Genomic DNA, 18,638 nt, shown 5'->3' with positions numbered 1-18,638 from the left:
ACGGAGGCAGCACAGAGCACCTGGATTGGAGACATTCCCAAAACATTTTATTGGATGATGATTGGACTCTGTCTGCCTGACTATTGGAGGTGTGCCCTGGGGTAACTTTCAATCTGGAATTTTCATGTGCGTTTGCTTCAGACCTTGCCTGACTTTTGTTGCATTTTGATCTTTCATAGTAAAAGAACCTTTTCTCTAAATTCATGAAGGATTTTCTTTCCTAGGAATTGATCAGGACAGTCCTGACAGCTAAGTTTTAGCTTCAAAAAGCCTGAGTGCTGCTGCTTGAGTTCAACTCCTTAGGAGTAGAAAAGTTTTTTCGTCTAATATAGATTTTGATGTCAACTATATACTAAAGATAGTCCTCGTACTTGGGACTGGCAATTCTGTTACTAAGTGATTGTTCTACTAATTTCTCCTTGCTTGGGTTAAGGATCAGACCAATGGTTTAGAATTCTATTTTCAAAATGCCACAGACATTTTGTTGAAATACCATAATCAGGAATACATGTTTCAGCTTTATAGTTCTGAAGTATCTTTATCAGGACCAACCAATATAGCACAAAAATTGTGGATATTCTTTCCCAATCATTCCAATATATTGTCAATATGGATCATATTGCTGCCTCCAAACTTCATATACTGACCATATGGACTGTAAGCAAGAATCAAATTGTCACTGGTATCTGCCATTTATTACAATATCCCTGCTTCCTCAAATTTCCTATTCAGTTTAATTTGTGCAGAGTGAATGATGAAACATAATTTAGACATTGCATCACATTAAGTAAGATCTTAATTTCTTACTGGAAGTTGTTTCAAGAGCACATACTTCATAGAATCATAGCCTGGAAGGGACCTCAAAGATCTTCTAGTCCAGCCCGCTGCTCAAGGCAAGAGTTTTATACCATACCAGTCAAATATTTATCCAGTCTATTTTTGAAAACCTCCAGTGATTTACACAATACCATTCAAAGTTATTCTTCCTCCAACAACTTTCAAAAATGCCAAACATGGGTCCCTTCCCACCCAATCCATTGTCACTCTTTAACAATTGCACACAAATACTATATTTAATTTTCTATGATGATGTGAACCTATGGAAAAAATCAGTATATCTCATGAATACATTGTAATAATCCTTAAATTACCTGCAGGATACAGAAGCTTGTCTATGACATGAATCACACCATTAGTTGCCATGAGATCAGATTCTTTTGATTTCAGTTCATTTACCAGAAGAGTGTCATTTATCTAAGTAATAATCAACAAAAATTAAATCAAGAAAATTATCCACAAGGAAAGAAATATTTTCACCTCTAATATTAAAGAAATTTGGATATTTAGGTCAATTTAAAGAAGCTGGTAAATTTTAATCAACAGTAATCCATATGGTGTTTGCAAGGGTGCTCCTCACTGTCAGTTTGGATATGTAATGGTCAGTGAATGACTATAAATAAAGGTAAGAGTCTTTTTTTTTTTATAAAAGCTATAACTACTTACCATTTTCAAATATAGTTTGCCACCTTGGATAGTTTTAAGAATGCTAGTCACACCAGGTTCAATTCCATTTGCAATGAAAACTCCTTGTATCAAATGATAAAGCAAAATATTCCTAAGAGCATTTTGGTCTCCTAGTGAAAAAATTCAAAAGATATGGGAACTGGTTATCCTATATCAATGAATAAGTGCTACAAACAACTTACTTTCCTTCAACCAACACACTCTATCCATACTCTGGGGTTTTTTTTATTCCAAGTGAATCAAAACTTGAAATTAAGACAAAGTAATTAGCAAAGAGATTTTATATCTTGATTGCAATGAAAATCTAAACAACAATAATAGTATATCCAATTCATCTTACAATTCCACGGAGAACGCAGAGATTTTCAATTTGGATTTGCAACTGGATTTTATATACTATGGGAGAGTTGCAAGAACTCCAGCTCTTGACATTTTCCCAAAAACAGGAAGAAATTTTAAAACAAAATAAAACAAATTTGCAACTTCTTTTCAAATAAATCATTTATTGAAATCTGACATATAATTCATGTCAAAATGACATGAGAACAAGCCAAAAATAACTCATATACCAGAAAGAACAAGGATCTCAATGTCACAGGATGGAAAACAAGAATGGAAAATGCTTATTCAAGTAAGGTAGGATAATACTGTATCATGGGTGGGTTGCTGCTGGTATTACTGCCAATTTGCAACCCACGTGCAATGTGCATGTGCGTGCACCAGCCACACGCTGTGTGCGCATGTGCTATTCAATGTAAATTGTTATCTGTGCATGCGCAGAACAATTTACAGTGAACTGCACATGCACAGTCACTAAAATCCAAAATGGCGGCGACCAAGCGGCAGCGAGGGAATCAGTTCGGGGGCGTGCCAGGCCTGGGTCACCGCCAGTTCTGCGACCCAGGCCTGAATTCCACTACCGGGCCAAACTGGCAGCAACCCATCTCTATTCTGTATGGGGGGATGGGGGTTGAAAGAGAAGATTAGGAAGGAAATCATAAAGTGGTGATTTATATATTTTTGAATCGTATCCCCTACCCCATACGGAAATCCAAACTAAATCAACCACAACAGCTAGTTGTTGAAAACATATTCAGTCGCTAGAATTAGCTAAAAACATATTCAGTGATGGCAAGACTATCAAAATCTATCTCTCTGTATGGTTCTTCCATCTTCCCCCAATTTGGAAAGATTTATTCTTGAGACATCCCTAGAGATTTCTGAAATTTCAATACATTTGTTTATTATGGGATTTTCCAAATACCAATGAAAGTCTGATTTTTTCCCCTTTTCAAAATACATGAGCAAAATCTTCATTATCCTAAAATACAATTAATTTGATCCTGAAATTTACATTTATTCATAATAAATAGGTATTCTCTGACAATAACTATTGTCTTCAATTTATTTTATTCTACATAGTTGACTAGTGAAACTTTGGATCTAAGAATAAATCAAAAGAGATGGGTAGAACTGGTAGGATTTTTTTTATTTTGACTGAATAGATAATGTACTTTCTTTCTTCCTTTTGTTTTCAACATATCTATAGAAGATTTGTTTGTTCCAATTGTTAGCTTTTTGACACCACCTCTACAGTATCTGTATATTTTTCTTTGGTGACTTGTCTCAATTTCTATCTCTTATATGTATTCTTCAAATCTTTACCAAGCTATTTGGGCAGCTATTTTAATTTCTTTTGTTAACCTCTTGTTTGAGAAATTATTTATTTATTTATGATTGCTATTACTATTACCTTTTTAAAGAATATAGTCTATACAGTATTGAATGTCTGCCATGGATTCATAAATAATTGCTGCAATAATCGACTTTCTTTTAAGTTTCATAGATGTACATATTAATTTCAGATCCTTTTAAAATCAAGAATTCCAAGACTGTTATGGTCACCTTTCAACACTGAGTATTGGTCAGCATCAAATCAAGGAGAACATTGTCAGTAAGACGTAAGGAATCTCCTGGTCACTTAAGAGCAAGAGGCAGAATATATACCAAAATAATAACCATATACCTATAAGGTATCAAAACCCAAACAAAAACAAATATGAATTTTATATAATCAAATAGTGCTCATTTGTTTTTATATTTTCATCACCTCTGGACAAAATGGGTGGCACACAAATCAGATAGATAGATAGATAGATAGATAGATAGATAGATAGATAGATAGATAGATAGATAGATAGATAGATAGATAGATAGATAGACAGACAGACAGACAGACAGACAGACAGACAGACAGACAGACAGACAGACAGGAGAGAGGAGGGAAGAGAATGAGAATACCTGTCATGGAGTCACACTTAGTTTTATTTGGGGGGAGACTTTTGGCTCACCTAGAGGAGGGGAATGACCATTTCTTTAAAAAAATCAAAGTTTAATATATAAGATTTATTTTATCAAAAAGGACAAAAAAGGAAATAATTGCATTATTGGAAATTAGATTTTGCTGCTGAATTTGGGCAGTATAATGTTAGGACCATAAAGACCATTTTAAAAAACCAAAATGATCAGGAGAAATCACATTGCAATTCACATAGTGCAAAAGAAGAAATGAAACAATTCATTCCAGGGAATGCCCTTATTTATCTTTTTATGACTTACTTATCAGAATCTCTTTTTCTTGTTCAGTCAAGCCTTTGAAAGCATCATTTGTTGGAATAAAGAAAGTCCAATCACCAGGCTGGGACAGAATCTCTTCTAAGCCTGCAGCTTCCACAAGACTAAGGAAAGTGCTGGAAAATAATAATGAAAATAATACCAAATATAATATATCACTCAGTATTGCCTTTTGACAGAATATTAAGGTGAAATTGTATATAGAAAGAAGAATGTGCAATATTGCCAATATCAAAACCATTTTTATTTTGTATTCAGTTTCAACCACTTAATTCTGCTTGTTATGATGTGCCCAAATAGCAATGATAGAGGGACACAAGTATAAATTTGAGCACTGGTCACAAAGCTGATCCCCCTCCCAATGGTTCAAACAATCAATAAATATGTAATTGATAAGTCACAATGGAGGGCTTTCCTGGACATGTTGGTGGTCCATTTGGGGACTCATTCTGGTCGTGCCCTGGGCGGTGGGTCTGGCTTTGGTTTTGGGGCTGGGGTTGGCCATGCAGTTGCCATGTGGCCCATCCCCCCGCATCGGTAGCATTTCAGCGGACTTTGAGGGAGGCCTAGTCTCAGGGCCTGCTGTGGTGCTGTGGTTCCCCATCAGCTGGGTGGTTTCAGGTCATGTTGATCTCTCTCTTTTGTGTCCGATTGCTTTCTCATGTCATTGGTGTACAGCCCGCTGCCGACTTTTGTTGCTACTCGGAACCACTCAGAGAGTCGATTTGAGATGTCACAGTATGAGGTTACCTGGGCAATTTGCTTGTCCAAACTTGTTCTGAAAAAATGCACCAGCAGCCGCTCTGGTAAAGGGGGTAGCCTTCCTATGACCCTCCTGAAGTCATGAATGTGCTCTTTAATGTGGCAGCCCTATGCTTTAGGTTGCTGAGTTCCTCTTCTGCATATGGGTCCTCCTCCACCTCCCCAAATCTGCCCTCTAGCAGTTACAGGAAGTCATCTATGTCTTGCAGTTGGGGGCTCTCCTCTTGTGGAGAGCTGCTAACCATTCCCTTGCTTCTCCCTCTAGCCCCTCTGTGATAGTATTCACCATGGCCCCAGGGTATGGGTAGAGGTGCCCATAACGTTCTAGGTGGATATCAGCTGAATTGAGGAATAGAGCTAGCTGGTCTGAGTCCCTGTCAAACTTTCCCCTGAATTGGGGCGGGTCATTCAGCCCTACTCCTCCAACCTCCTGTCGGCCTCTGTATGCTTGCGCCTGATATGGCTGGCCATCTTCCTCACATCTAGTTTGGAAGGCGGGAGGGGTTTGCCTGCCCTGGGCAACCTGCCTGCTGCATGGGAGAGGCACTGGTTGCAGTTTCAGGCTCCTTTGCAAACAGAGCCTCTCCCAAATTCCAATATATTATTGAGCCAATCCCAATGTGTGAAGATGTTATGGGAAACTCAGGCTGAGAAGGTGATAAATACTGGTCTCCAAGGCAATGCTGCTGCTCTTCTCTGGAAAGAGATAAGGCAGCTGGCTCGAGGTACATTCCATTCCCCAAATCCCAAACGTTATAGCAAAGCAAAGCAAGGAATAGAAACAGAAACCCCATACAGAGATTCCCCCCAAGCCTCCCCAATCCCATAGCATTCCTATAGGACCCTATGGGACCTGACACTGCTACAATATATATTGTTGCCAGGTTCTGCATAGAAGTGCTTAAAATTGGTCATAGTATGACCTGTGCCATAAATTAGACTTAATGAGCATCTACTTTGTTATACTAGAGAGCTCTGTAATTTGATATAGACTTAGATTAAATACTAACTTTGCTCTATGACCAGAGGTGGTATTCAGCCAATTCGGGCCAGTTCGGATGAAATGGTAGCAGAAATTTTGAGTAGTTCGGAAAATTGACAAATGCCACCTCTCACTAGCTGTGCCTCTATCAGCCTGGCTGTGCTGGCTGGGAGAGTGCTCTCCCCCTGGCCGGGAAGCTGCATGGCCACACTGGCTGGGAGAATGCTCTTTCCCTGGCCAGGAAGCCGCATGGCTGTGCTGGCTAGGAGAACAAATTCCCCAAGAGTTTCTTTGCCAATCTGATTTCCAGTTCCTTTGTGTTTCTCACCATCGTGTGCAGGGAAATGAAAGTTTGTGGGGCTGGAAAAAAAATTCACTCAATCAATTCCAATTTCTCACGAAAGAAAAAGATCTTGTGAAGTTGGAATTGATTGAGCAATTTTTTTTCAGTCCCACAAACTTTTCTTTCTCTGCACACAATGGCGAGAAACACAACAGAGCTGGTAGGCAAAGAAATGCTTGGAAGAAGCAAGGTCATCTGGGTGGTGGTGGGTGGGGAAAGCTCCATGGCATGCCATGGCGATGCAGTGGCGAAACGGACAATGGAGTGGCCAGCGCAAGGTAAGGAGGAACCAAACAGCCCCATTGTGCCTAATCTCCTCCTGCAGCCAGGTGTGCAGAGCCATGCGTGGACTTTCCTTTGTCATTTCCCGCCATTTCCTGCACTGTCCGGGAGTTAGGCCACTCTTGCGTGCCTCTTCCTGAGTTTCCTGGAGCTTCCTGTGCTGTCCAGGATCCGTATGGGCTGCCGCAGGGGGAGGGCAGGCATGGCTGACACTACCTGAACGTGAGGCTGGCAGCAGGAGGAGCCCGTGCCCTTGTCAACTTGCCTCTCTGCCTCCAGCTGTTTTTAACACTGCTGCCAGGAAAGGCCCCAAAGCTGCGCTACCCACTACTCCTCATAGAAGGTCCCAGTGCCCTGAAGTGTGTACGTGTTTGCACATTTAAGATTGAGAAGGAGACTACTTGCCAAATTTTTTCTGCCTCCCTTCACAGCAAAGCTGCTTGGAAGGCAGCTGCGGCAATCTGTGTCTTTATGATCTCCCCTCCCACCCCTGCCACCCGGCTTCAGCTTATGGAGCAACCGGGATCTGGAGAGTTGAGCCCTTTTTCTTTGGTGTCAGCAGCCCCGCTTGGCTCGCTTTGCACAGGGTTGGATGGCAGGCAGCATCGAAGTACCTTAAAAGAACAGGCTGCCGCAGCTCCCTTTCAAGCAGCTTCGCTGGGAAGGGGGCAGGAAAAGTTAAATATAATTAGAAAAGTTCAGCCAAGTCAGCTCCTTCTCAACCTTAAATGTGCAAACACATACACACCTCATGGCACTGGGACCTTTGTGAGGAGTCCCGTGCAGTGCAACTTTGGGGGGGGGGGCTTACCTGGTGGCAACGGCATTGTTAAAAATACATTTAAGGACAAGAAGGAAATGACTTGGCCAACCTTTTCCTTCCTCCCTTTGTAGTGAAGTTGTTTGGAAGGGAGCTGCGGCAGCCTGTCTCTTTAAGGTACTTGAAGCTAAGTGGGGCTGCCGCCAAAGGAAAAGGGCTCGGCTCTCCCAGTCCTGGTTGCTCCATAAGCTGAAGCCAAGTGGTGGTAATGAGGATCATAAAGTGATATGCTGGCGCCATGAGATATGTGTGGGAGAAGCAGTCAGGTTGAATGCTGTGGCAGAGAGCAGCTGCCAGGTTGAACACTAGAAGACTTGGCTAAACTTTTCTGTCAGTTCTGTGGGCTTGGTTTGGTGGGTGTGGCTTGGTGGGCGTGGCTTGGTGGGAGTCATGTGACTGCCACCCCACCTTGCCGTGAGTGATGTCAATTTAACCATGCCCACTCAGTCACATGACCCCCACCAAGCCATGCCCACCAAGCCACACCCATAGAATCAGTAGTAAAAAAAAATGAATCCCACCATTGTCTAGGACCACAATAAGGATTTGCTTGGATTTGACAAAGATGAATGTCCCTACCAAGAACAAAATTTTGTTTTTCCCAATCCTCTTCTGGAGCATCTCTAAATTGTGCTGGTCTATTCCTAAACCAGTGTAGGATAATATATTTCTGGAACAATACATAATCTTTGCAATTATATAGTAATATCTACTAACATTTGCAATGTTAAATATGAAAAGCATTATTGTATAGGTTCACATTTTTGGTATCTCCTAATAGTTAAAAAATCTTACTATACCTGAATCGTTTGTCAGATCGCAATATTTCATGTAGAGTTCTTTCTGCTGGTTTGATTATTTGCCTAAAAATATGGATGAATCCATTTCTTCCCTCTTTGCTTCCTCGAATCATGCATGAATTTTCAATACACACAGCCTAGCAATACAAAAGGCAAATAGCATATGAGCTAAATCTCACTGGAAAATATATAAAAACATTTTATATGGAAATGTTTCATGTAGTGTAAAATATTATCCATTTAGTTCTTGTACAAACAATCTGCTAAAATAAATATAACATTTTCTTTGATGGCTGAATAAAAGGCACCATGAAAATAACATCATAGTGATTTTAGTAACTTTTTCTGAACAGGTCAAAAATGGTAATTCAGGCCCGAGCATAAGAACTTTAATCTCTAAAGAATTATGTTGGATCTAAATAACTCAACAGAAACTAAATCTTTAGAATCTTACTAAGGCTGTTGAATCCAGAATCATAAATTTTCTTTATTAAATAAATATAATATTTCAAGAGTGAACTTGAAATCCTAGTGCATGAAGGCAGGCTATTTTCAATCTTTCAAATGAAGCTTATTTCCAAGAAATACTGTACCATACTATACTGTTCATGCCAGAGGTGGGTTCCTACTGGTTCGGACCGTTTGACTGAACCGGTAATGGTTTGGCAGTGCGGATCGCTGGAACTGGCAGTGACCCAGGCCTGCCATGCCCCTGAACCAGTTCACATCCAGCGTGTATGCGTGCAGCACAGCCACAAGTGAATTGGCAGCAGTGACTGCCAGAACCCACCCCTGCCTGGTTCATGCATATATTACTCATATACTTTTGTCCCAAAAGTTACCTTATTTCAGAAATTTCTTCTCTGGAAAAAAATATATTTAGAAAACAAGCACATTTTGTTCCTAAGTATCTTAGTGTTTTGACCCAGCCAAAAAGTCCAGGTAATAGTCCTTCAAGGAGTTAACTGTAATAACAGACCTTATCAGTTCTCTGCAATAATTGCAAGGCCATGAGCTCCCAGTTGAAAGGCTGCAAATTAAGTTCTGGCAAGCAGTCTTTATGGCACAAAACCTAATGAGCAAAATCTTCAGAAATACAAACTGTTGTCTCCTACGACAACCACTCCCCTTTCCTTCTATTTATTCCCCAGCCAGGGAAGGGTCATTCAGGGTCCATGTGTGCTTTGCTTCCCGAGTCGATTCCTTGTCCTCCGGTGTTCACTTCTCCTAACTGCTCTGCACATACATGCATCAGGAACAGGCCCCAGCTGTTCTTCCTTCTCACCCATATCAGCCTTCAAAGGCAGGTGCCTCTCTGGTGGCTGGGAAATGTTGGATGGCTCTGGCTTTATCTCTGTGTCTGATACAGAGCATCCATCTGAGCCTTCTTCAGACTCCAGAACTGGCCCAAGTTCCTCCCCAACCTCCTCATCATCTGAGTCTGTTGCCAGCTCTGCTGGCAGCTGGCAGGCCACAGCACTGAGGACCAGATTCTGCTCATCTTAAAATCAGTATTAATCCAAATAGCCAATTAAAGTAAGGACATAAATTGAGCACAACTTGATATTGAGTTTAGATACTGGGTTTTGTGCTGATAAAATTCCAAATTGAATAAATGCACCAATACTCTACTTTCATTTCCAAAGCTGGAAACTACAACTACATCAACTACAGCATTCACACCTACTTGTTGCAGAGATTGGTTAATCATAAGGTTGCTGGAAGGTAGATCAGATTGAAATTTGGTTACCCAGTCACTTCCATTATTTTCTAGAACTAACCCAGCTGAGTTTATTCATATTTTCTCTATATGTTCAAATAAGTTACCTTCTGCTATCAATATATAGCCTTAACATTTTTAACGGTCTATATCCGTGATGGCAAACCTATGGCATGCAGAGCCCTCTCTGTGGGCACGCGAGCTGTCACCACAGCTTAGCTCCACTGTGTATGAGTTCACCTCCCAATGGCCAGCTGGTTTTCAGGTCTCTGCCAGGTATGCACAGGGGGGGTGTGTGCATATGTAGGTGTTGCGCACATATCCGTGGGGGTGGGGCGTGTGTGAGGGTGAGTGGGACACATCTGCAGGGGGAAGGGCGCCCACAGGGGGCATAGACATATGCAACGGGGTGGGCACACGTGGGGGAGTCACGTGTGCATGCGTTATGGGTGTGCGAATGTGTGCTTTTGGCACTCGGCGCCAAAAAGTTTAGCCATCACTGGTCTATATGGCATAACCATAACCTTTGACTGAAGCAGGACCTACAAAATAAAAATTTTACCATCTTTTACTATAATAATTGTTTGAAACCTTTAATTATACTTACTGTTCGATATAGAAATACCCTTAGCTTCTTTCCTCCTAGTGTTTCCAAGAATTGTCCATTGTAAAGATCATTCAAGCCAACTTTCACTTTCAAAATGTGATTCTTCAGAATCAGTTTAAGGATTCTCTGATCCATATTTAAAGTGTCATCTAACAATTTAAAAAAAAACATAAAATCTACATTAAGTTTTTTGTGGAATTTAACATATGCAAGGCATGACATTGTCTTTACTTTTGAATACCATTTGGAACACTGACAGACATTAGCTTTAAATGCAGTGGAAATGCTATCTACACATAGTCATAGATTTGGTGCTCCAGTATCTCTTTCTTGGGCTCCAAGATGACAGAATCACTTTTCCCAAAGTTCTCATTACCATTGAATTCTTGAACCACTTCTTGTACATTGATAGGTTTAGATCTAAGAGGGCCAATTCCCTTGTCTTTTCTTCAGCCAGTAAACAGGGTTATGATATACAATGATGTCAAGCTTTTATTGTCAGTAATTTTATAATTACTGTTGATTTTCTCAGAATTGTTTCTGATACATAGGAAGTATCCTATGTTTTCATAGTTTGTGATGCTTACATTGTGATGGGTACTATAGTTAAGCATTTTTAAATGAAATTGCATGGATATCTATTGAATTGGAAGGCTTATATGGGGTAATCTGTTTCTTTCTTCTTTTCTTTTTTTAGCATTATGGCTTAATGCAATGTGCTTTTGCTTGCAGATTAATGCTCTTACCCAATCCTTCCTGTAAACTGTTTGATTATTGCTTTGATAATGAAGCATTTGTTTAGAGTGGGCTGTTTATCAATACACTTCAATTAGTGTATACCACTGTTTTCTCTGCTTATGATCCCACCAAAAGAAATGGACAGCAACTTGTCTGCAATGATATAGGGTCTCCTGCTATCTAGCAGGACCTTGGCCTAGAAAACCTCCAAAATCCATCCAATTCTGTTGTTCTGTTATCTCTGCTCCCTCTAAACTATGTTAAGCAAACCCAAACACTTAGTAACCAAAGAAGAAAAACAGGCATCCCCTTTAACATTCAATGTAAAGACTATAATAGCAATTATGTAGGACACATAAGTATATATGAAATTAACTGGCAATCAGAAGACATTATGAAAATACCTTTATCTCTCAAAAGCTACAATTTCAACTGGAAATTTTTGACATTTTAAATCAAGCCAAATCCAAAACTGCTAGGGACTTCCTAGCATTTCCAAAGTAGTCATCAACAGGCACATAGAAATAAACCATACCATTTAAAATATCTAATCAAAAGTCAAGAGAAATAAGCAGCCAGAGCACACCATTATTTAGATAAGCAGAAAACAGCATCAAGTAATCAGGAAAGAAACACTGGAGCTGATTTTTTTTTCATCATGATCCTAACTATGATGCCATATCAGTGGCTGATAATTATAATGTCAAAAGCATAAAGACTCCAATTACTTCTCTCTTTAATTCTTACACAACTTTAATATGGACCACCTACCAGAAAAAGCCCCATTCAATGGAGCTAACAGGGTATATTCTTCTTCTGGCCGTAGAGATGCAGCCAAGCCAAGCTGAGCCACCAAGTCCTTGAAGGTAGCTTGATGGGGGCCAGCAAGTTCAATAACTTGTTTAGCTAAAATTGAAAATAAAATGGTAAGTAGAGGTTTGATTTGCTTCAAAATTCTCACTGCACAGATACATGGTTCATATAAAATTTAAGAAATTATAGTTAGTAATTTTGGCTACAAAATCATGATTCTCCTTAATTGAGACAAAAATTAGATTGCCTGTTGGTCCAGTCTGGTGAGGAATAATATGAAAAATATGAGACTGAATTTACTCCTGCTTCTCTTACCTGAATCAGGAATAAGCACTTGATCTATGAGATGAATGACACCATTACTTGTCACAATGTCTTTTCGGTTCACCATTTTGACTCCATTGATTAACAAGCTTTCACCATCACAGCCAATTTCAATTGTATTCCCTTCCATGGTCTCAAAGACTGCCCCACCCATGATGGCTTCAGAACACTGAAGAGTATTTAAAATGTGGAACTTTATCAGAGCTAAATAGGGAAGAGAACAAAATGACCCAATGAAAAACAAGATATATACTGAAGTAATGCAGTAATTTGACTATCCTCCCCTCGATTCAGTCCCATTTTAAACAGCCCTAAATGTCAAAAGTTATGCAGTCAAATAGCAAATATGGTAATCAGCAAATATGGTAATCTAAGTCCATCATCTAAACACATTTGTGATCTGAATTTTTTTCTCCCTGCCTTAGAAGAAAAATAATTTATATGTTTATCTCTCACCAGTTGTTCTGTAAGATAGGAAAGTAGCTTATCCCATCCCCATTCCCTCCTAACCCCCAGAATGGGGATAACATTTGAAGGTTTACATTGACGCAGAGATTTTATTGAACTGGATACACTTTGGTTATGGACAGCTTGTATCCCCAACAGATATATCTAAATGAGAAAGGAACTAAGGAACTTACTTGAGTAGACAAGCCTATACCATTTGTTTTAAGATTACTACCCTTCAAGAAGTAATGGAACCAATCTGCAAAATCCACTGAACTAAAAAGGTTGACTTCACATATATACTCGATCACTCTGAGTAAGGAGAATTATTCTCCATGCCATTTTTCTTTTTTCTTTAATGTATATGGGCATTTCCATTGACCAGATTTTCTTGAACCCAACAGGTAGAACATTAGACTTAATGGGTACACCTTGTTTCAAAGGAACAGCAGCACAAGAGAGGAGATGCTACAATTTTACATTAATATTATTTAAGATTTTTTTTAAAAGATATTTTATTAATATTTATAGGCCGCCCTTTTCCCCGCGGGGACTCAGGGCGGCTTACATAAAATAGGGAGGGGGGGTATAAACAATAAACATAAAACAATACATAAGAGTAAAATAGTACACAACATTCATTCTTCATTCGGGTGGGGACAGATTGTGATCTTATCCCCAGGCCTGACGGGATAGCCAGGTCTTGAGGGCTGTGGAAGGTCTGGACGGTGGTGAGGGTACGAATCTCCACGGGGAGATCGTTCCAAAGGGTCGGAGCTGCTACTGAAAAGGCCCTCCTCCGTGTAGTTGCCAGTCGGCACTGACTTGCGGATGGTATTCGGAGGAGGCCCAATCTATGTGATCTTATAGGTCGCAGGGAGGTAATTGGCAGGAGGCGGTCTCTCAAGTACGCAGATCTACTACCATGGAGGGCTTTATAGGTGGTGAGTAGCACCTTGAAGCGCACCCGGAGATCAACAGGTAGCCAGCGCAGCTCGCGGAGGATAGGTGTTATGTGGGTGAACCGAGGTGCGCCCACAATAACTCGCGCGGCCGCATTCTGGACTAGCTGAAGTCGCCGGATGCTCTTCAAGGGCAGCCCCATGTAGAGCACATTGCAGTATTCCAGCCTAGAGGTCACAAGGGCCCGAGTGACTGTTGTGAGACCCTCCCGGTTCAGGTAGGGTCGCAACCGGCGTACCAGGCAAACCTGGGCATATGCCCCCCTGGTCACAGCCGTCAGATGGTGGTCGAAAGTCAGCTGTGGATCCAGGAGGACTCCCAAGTTGCGAACCCACTCTGAGGGGTATAAAATTTGACCCCCCAGCCTGAGCGATGGAACACTGGTCGAATTTTTGGGAGGGAAACACAACAGCCACTCGGTCTTCTCCGGGTTGAGTACAAGCTTGTTAGCCCTCATCCAGTCCATAACGGCTTCAAGACCCCAGTTCACCACGTCCACCGCTTCATTGAGTTGGCACGGGGCGGACAGATACAACTGAGTATCGTCCGTGTATTGGTGGTATCTTAACCCGTGCCTCCGAATGATCTCGCCCAGCGGTTTCATGTAGATGTTAAATAGTAGGGGGGATAAGACCGAACCCTGCAGCACCCCGTATGTTAGGGGCCTATGGGTCGATCTCTGCCCCCCAACTAACACCGACTGCGACCTGTCCGAGAGGTAGGATGAGAACCACTGCAAAACAGTGCCTCCCACCCCCACCTCTCGCAGTCGTCGCAGAAGGATACCATGGTCGATGGTATCGAAAGCCGCCAAGAGGTCAAGGAGAACCAGGATGGAGGCATGGCCTCCATCTCTGGCTCTCCAGAGATCATCGGTCAATGCGACCAAAGCAGTATATTAATTAAATACTGTAATTTTACATTACAAAAAGGTATAGAGACTTTGAGAAAAGTGAAAAAAAGAGCAAGTAAGATGATTAAGGGCCTAAAACATATGAAGAATGGTTGCAAGAATTGGATATGGCTAGTCTAGGGGGAAAAAGGAGTAGGGGTGACATGATAGCAGTATTCCAGTATTTGAGGGACTGCCATAAAGAAGAGGGGTCACCTTATTTTCCGAACCACCAGAAGGCAAAACAAGAAATAGTGGATGGAAACTAATCAAGGAGAGAAGCAACCTGGAATTAAGGAGAAACTTCCTAACAGTGAGGACAATTAAGCAGTGAAACAGCTTGACTTCAGACATTGTGGGAATTTCATCACTGGATGTTTTAAAGAAGCGATTGGACAATCACCTATCTGAAATGGTAGGGTCTCCTGTTTGAACATGAGGTTGGACTAGAAGACCTCCAAGGTGCGTTTCAGCTCTATTCTGATTAATTGTCAGGGCTGACTCGCTACACACTCCAGTTCGCAACCAGACAACAGAAACAAGGAGTGGGGAGGGAAAGTATTGCAATGCATAGAAGCCTTGGGAGGGAATTGAGGAATGCAAGTGAGGTGATATAGCCTGAGACCATCACAACAAACCCAGAGTCAAATGCTGGGAAAATTTCAAGGTGCTCAGATTGTTCCAAAAATAAAATAAAGGCAATTGATTGGTGGACAATGAACAATGGGGAGGTCCAGAGGAAAAGGGTTTTTTTACCTAGGCTGGTTTTTGTGTAAAAACTTTAGAGCTGGCTTTGCTACTTCTATGCCTATGTGGAATTATCAGTAAAGTTATATTCTTGGTAAAATAATGTGCCAGGAGTTTCTTTTGCTACATTTACCAATGGGACGGTTTTGACAGTAATATTATAGATACTGAATGATCCTATTTGTATGAAGTTTTACTGTACTAATAAAACAAGTGCTAAAATAAAACACCTCAAATTCCCAAGCCATGATGCAATATACTGTAGAATATTGAAAGAACTGCTGGAAGAGCTAGCAGGGCTTCTGTCAATTGTCCAGAAGGAGTTCTGGGGAACTGGAGAAGTACCAGAAGATTAGAGAAGAGCAAAAGTGCTTTCCCTTGAAGAAATAAAAAAGGATAATTATTAACCAGTGAGCCTTACATGATGAAAAAAACAAAATTGCAATCTGATACATTGAAAAACTGGACAGTGAGCAACAAAAAGTTTTTCAATTGAAAGAGGAAATATATAGGACACACATACCAGATGGAGGATTCATGTTTTGGAAGCAATACATTAAAAAAAAAATTGATTGACAAATTGAGCATAAAAAATGTTGGAGCTAATGTACTTTGAAAATGCATTAGAAAAAGCATTTCATCAAAGCTATGTGAAGTTGTTATTCCTCTCTATTCTGCACTGATGAGATCCTACCTGGAGTACTGTGTATAATTCTATGCAAAACATTTCCAGAATGATTTTGGCCAGGTTGTCAAGTTCAAAGGAGAATACAAATGAATAGATGAAGAAATAAATGAATAGAGGTCAGGCTGAAGGGACTTGAATGTAGACATCAGACTGGTCACAGCCTGCTCCCTAGGAGAGAACAACCCTTGGTCGTTAGGTGTTAGAGAAAAGGTACTTTTATTAGAGGTGCTGAGTGCAGCAAGAGCAAGGCAAGCTTTGAAGGAAAAATGTGTGAAAATCATATACTGAAAGCAATCCCCAATGTCCAAATCTCTCCCCTCTGTGAGAGTAGTCCAATCAAGTTCTGTTCCGATGTTTTGACAAACCACTACCTCAGACACTGCTATAAATTCCTTTCACAGGGCCAGCATCCTTGAAGGTAGGAAGATGACCGTAGAAATGTAGATTTAGGGATACAAGATATGTTCAGATGTATAAAGGGAAGCTACAATGAACATGATCAGGAATTATTTTTTCTTGCCACAAAAATCAGTTCTAAAAATAATGGAAGCTACCAACATTTCATTTATAATAAAATAACATAGTTGGAAGGGACCTTGGAGGCCTTCTACTCCAACCCCTTGCTCAAGTAGGAAACTATACCATTTCAGACAAATGACTGTCCAGTCTCTTCTTAAAAGCCTCCATTTTTATTTTAAATAAAAGGAAAAACATCTTGATGATTTACTAAAGAAGCTTGTGGCGTTCCTCTATTTAGAGGTGTTTTACATGAGATGGGTAAGCCACATCTCTAGGATGGTTTCATTGGTTTTACTGCTAATTACAAGGGTTGGATTAGATTATCCTGGTGATCACTTCCAACTCGAGAATTCTATGAACCGATTCCAGTATAACATGCATCCAAATGAACAACTTAACAAGGAGCTTTTGATATTCTGATTTATGGAAAATGCTTTGGTGTTAGTCATAATTATTAATATAATATGCATGGTGTGATAGGTATGACATGTATTTCAGCATTGCATTTTTTTCTTTTGGTAATTTAGTTACCAAGTAATTTTGAGTAAAGTTACTGTAATACCTTCAGAAGCCACCTTGTCTCTCATTATTCTTTCCAAGGTTCCACGTGGAAGTTTCTCAAAAGCTTCATTAGTAGGTGCAAAAAGTGTATAATGCCCAGGCTTCCCTAAAGTTTCCATTACATCTGATGTAGAGGCAGCAGCCTATGAGAAATAGGGAATAAAGAAGCTTTTAAACTCTTATGCAAAAACTAATAGTATAATTTTATTTTTTAAATATTGGCAATTGTCTTTGACATCATACCAAAATACATGGTAATTAATTGTACTGAAAATTTTTCTTAGCATAAAATATAATACATAAATGTTGCAATATGATATACGTATATACATGCAAATTGTATGTTATTTAAAGTAATTCCTATTGAATTGTGACAGATTTTCCTTTCTGTAGATCTGAAGGAGTTAGCAGATGTGAAATCGGAACTACTAAACCATATCTTTCTAATAACTGGGGAACTACCAGAAGACTGGAAAATAGTTGATTTGGTTCCCATCTCAAGAAAGGGGAAAAACAGATCCTGGAAGTCATAGACCAATCAGCCTGACATCAATACCTGGAAAGAGCCTAGAAAAGACAATCAAGCAACGAATCTGCAAACAACTACAAGCAGACAAAGTTATAACCAGTAGTCAACATGGGTTTGTCAAAAACAGATCATGTCAAACAAACCGTATTTCATTCTTTGAAAATTAGTGGACCAACAAAATGCAGTGGACATAGTATACTTGGACTTCATTGAGGCTTTTGACAAAGATTACTTCTTGCTTAACTTAGCTAGAAAAATGTGGAATAGACTATATCACCACCAAATGGATTTGTAACTGGCTGACAAATCGCAGTCAACATGTAGTCCTTGAGGAAACTATATCTACATGGAGAGACGTAAGTGATGGAGTTCCCCAAGGTTCTATATTAGGCCCAGTACTCTTGAACATCTTCATAAATGATTTAGGTGAGGGAATAGAAGGGGAACTCATCAAATTTGCAAATGACACTAAGCTGGAAAGAATAGCCAATACCCCAGAAGATAGGGTCAAGATCCAGATGGATGTCAACAGCCTTGAACCCTAGTCCCTATCTAATGAAATGAAATTTAACATAGAGAAAAGCAAAATCTTACCCTTAGGCAAGAAAAACCAAAAGTACAGGTACAGATTAGGTGAAACCTGGCTCAATAGTAGTAACTGCAAGAGAGATCTTGGAATCCTAGTGGACAACCATCTAAACATGAGCCAAAATTGTGCTGCAGCAGCCAAAAAGCTAATACAATACTAGATTGCATTAACAGAGGGATAGAATCAAGATCACACAAAGTAATAGTACCACTTTATAAGGACCAGTTTTGGTCATGCCAACACAAAAAAGTTTTTGAGATTTTGGAAAGAGTTCAGAGAAGAGCATGATGATTAGGTGCCTAGAAGCTATAATATATGAAGAACGATTGAAGGAACGGGATATACCTAGTCTAA

At 40.1% G+C, this 18,638-nt stretch overlaps 1 protein-coding gene across 3 annotated transcripts in view; it reads right to left on the bottom strand.

Annotated features, from left to right (window-relative positions):
• POSTN (periostin) overlaps nt 1-18,638 on the bottom strand; it is a 54,605-nt gene that overhangs the window by 17,687 nt on the left and 18,280 nt on the right. For all 3 annotated transcript variants that reach the window (XM_032214649.1, XM_032214651.1, XM_032214652.1), the window contains exons 7-14: nt 17,168-17,309; nt 12,341-12,553; nt 11,984-12,118; nt 10,475-10,623; nt 8,148-8,284; nt 4,144-4,274; nt 1,504-1,634; nt 1,152-1,254 (exon numbers count right to left, since the gene is read on the bottom strand). In XM_032214649.1, the coding sequence (XP_032070540.1) occupies nt 1,152-1,254; nt 1,504-1,634; nt 4,144-4,274; nt 8,148-8,284; nt 10,475-10,623; nt 11,984-12,118; nt 12,341-12,553; nt 17,168-17,309 (1,141 nt within the window). The remainder of the gene's footprint in view (nt 1-1,151; nt 1,255-1,503; nt 1,635-4,143; nt 4,275-8,147; nt 8,285-10,474; nt 10,624-11,983; nt 12,119-12,340; nt 12,554-17,167; nt 17,310-18,638) is intronic.

Source organism: Thamnophis elegans, chromosome 3, assembly GCF_009769535.1.
Source record: "Thamnophis elegans isolate rThaEle1 chromosome 3, rThaEle1.pri, whole genome shotgun sequence".
Taxonomy (NCBI): domain Eukaryota; kingdom Metazoa; phylum Chordata; class Lepidosauria; order Squamata; family Colubridae; genus Thamnophis; species Thamnophis elegans.
The sequence above is the reverse complement of the archived record's forward strand: the minus strand, read 5'-3'. Positions and strand labels throughout refer to the sequence as shown.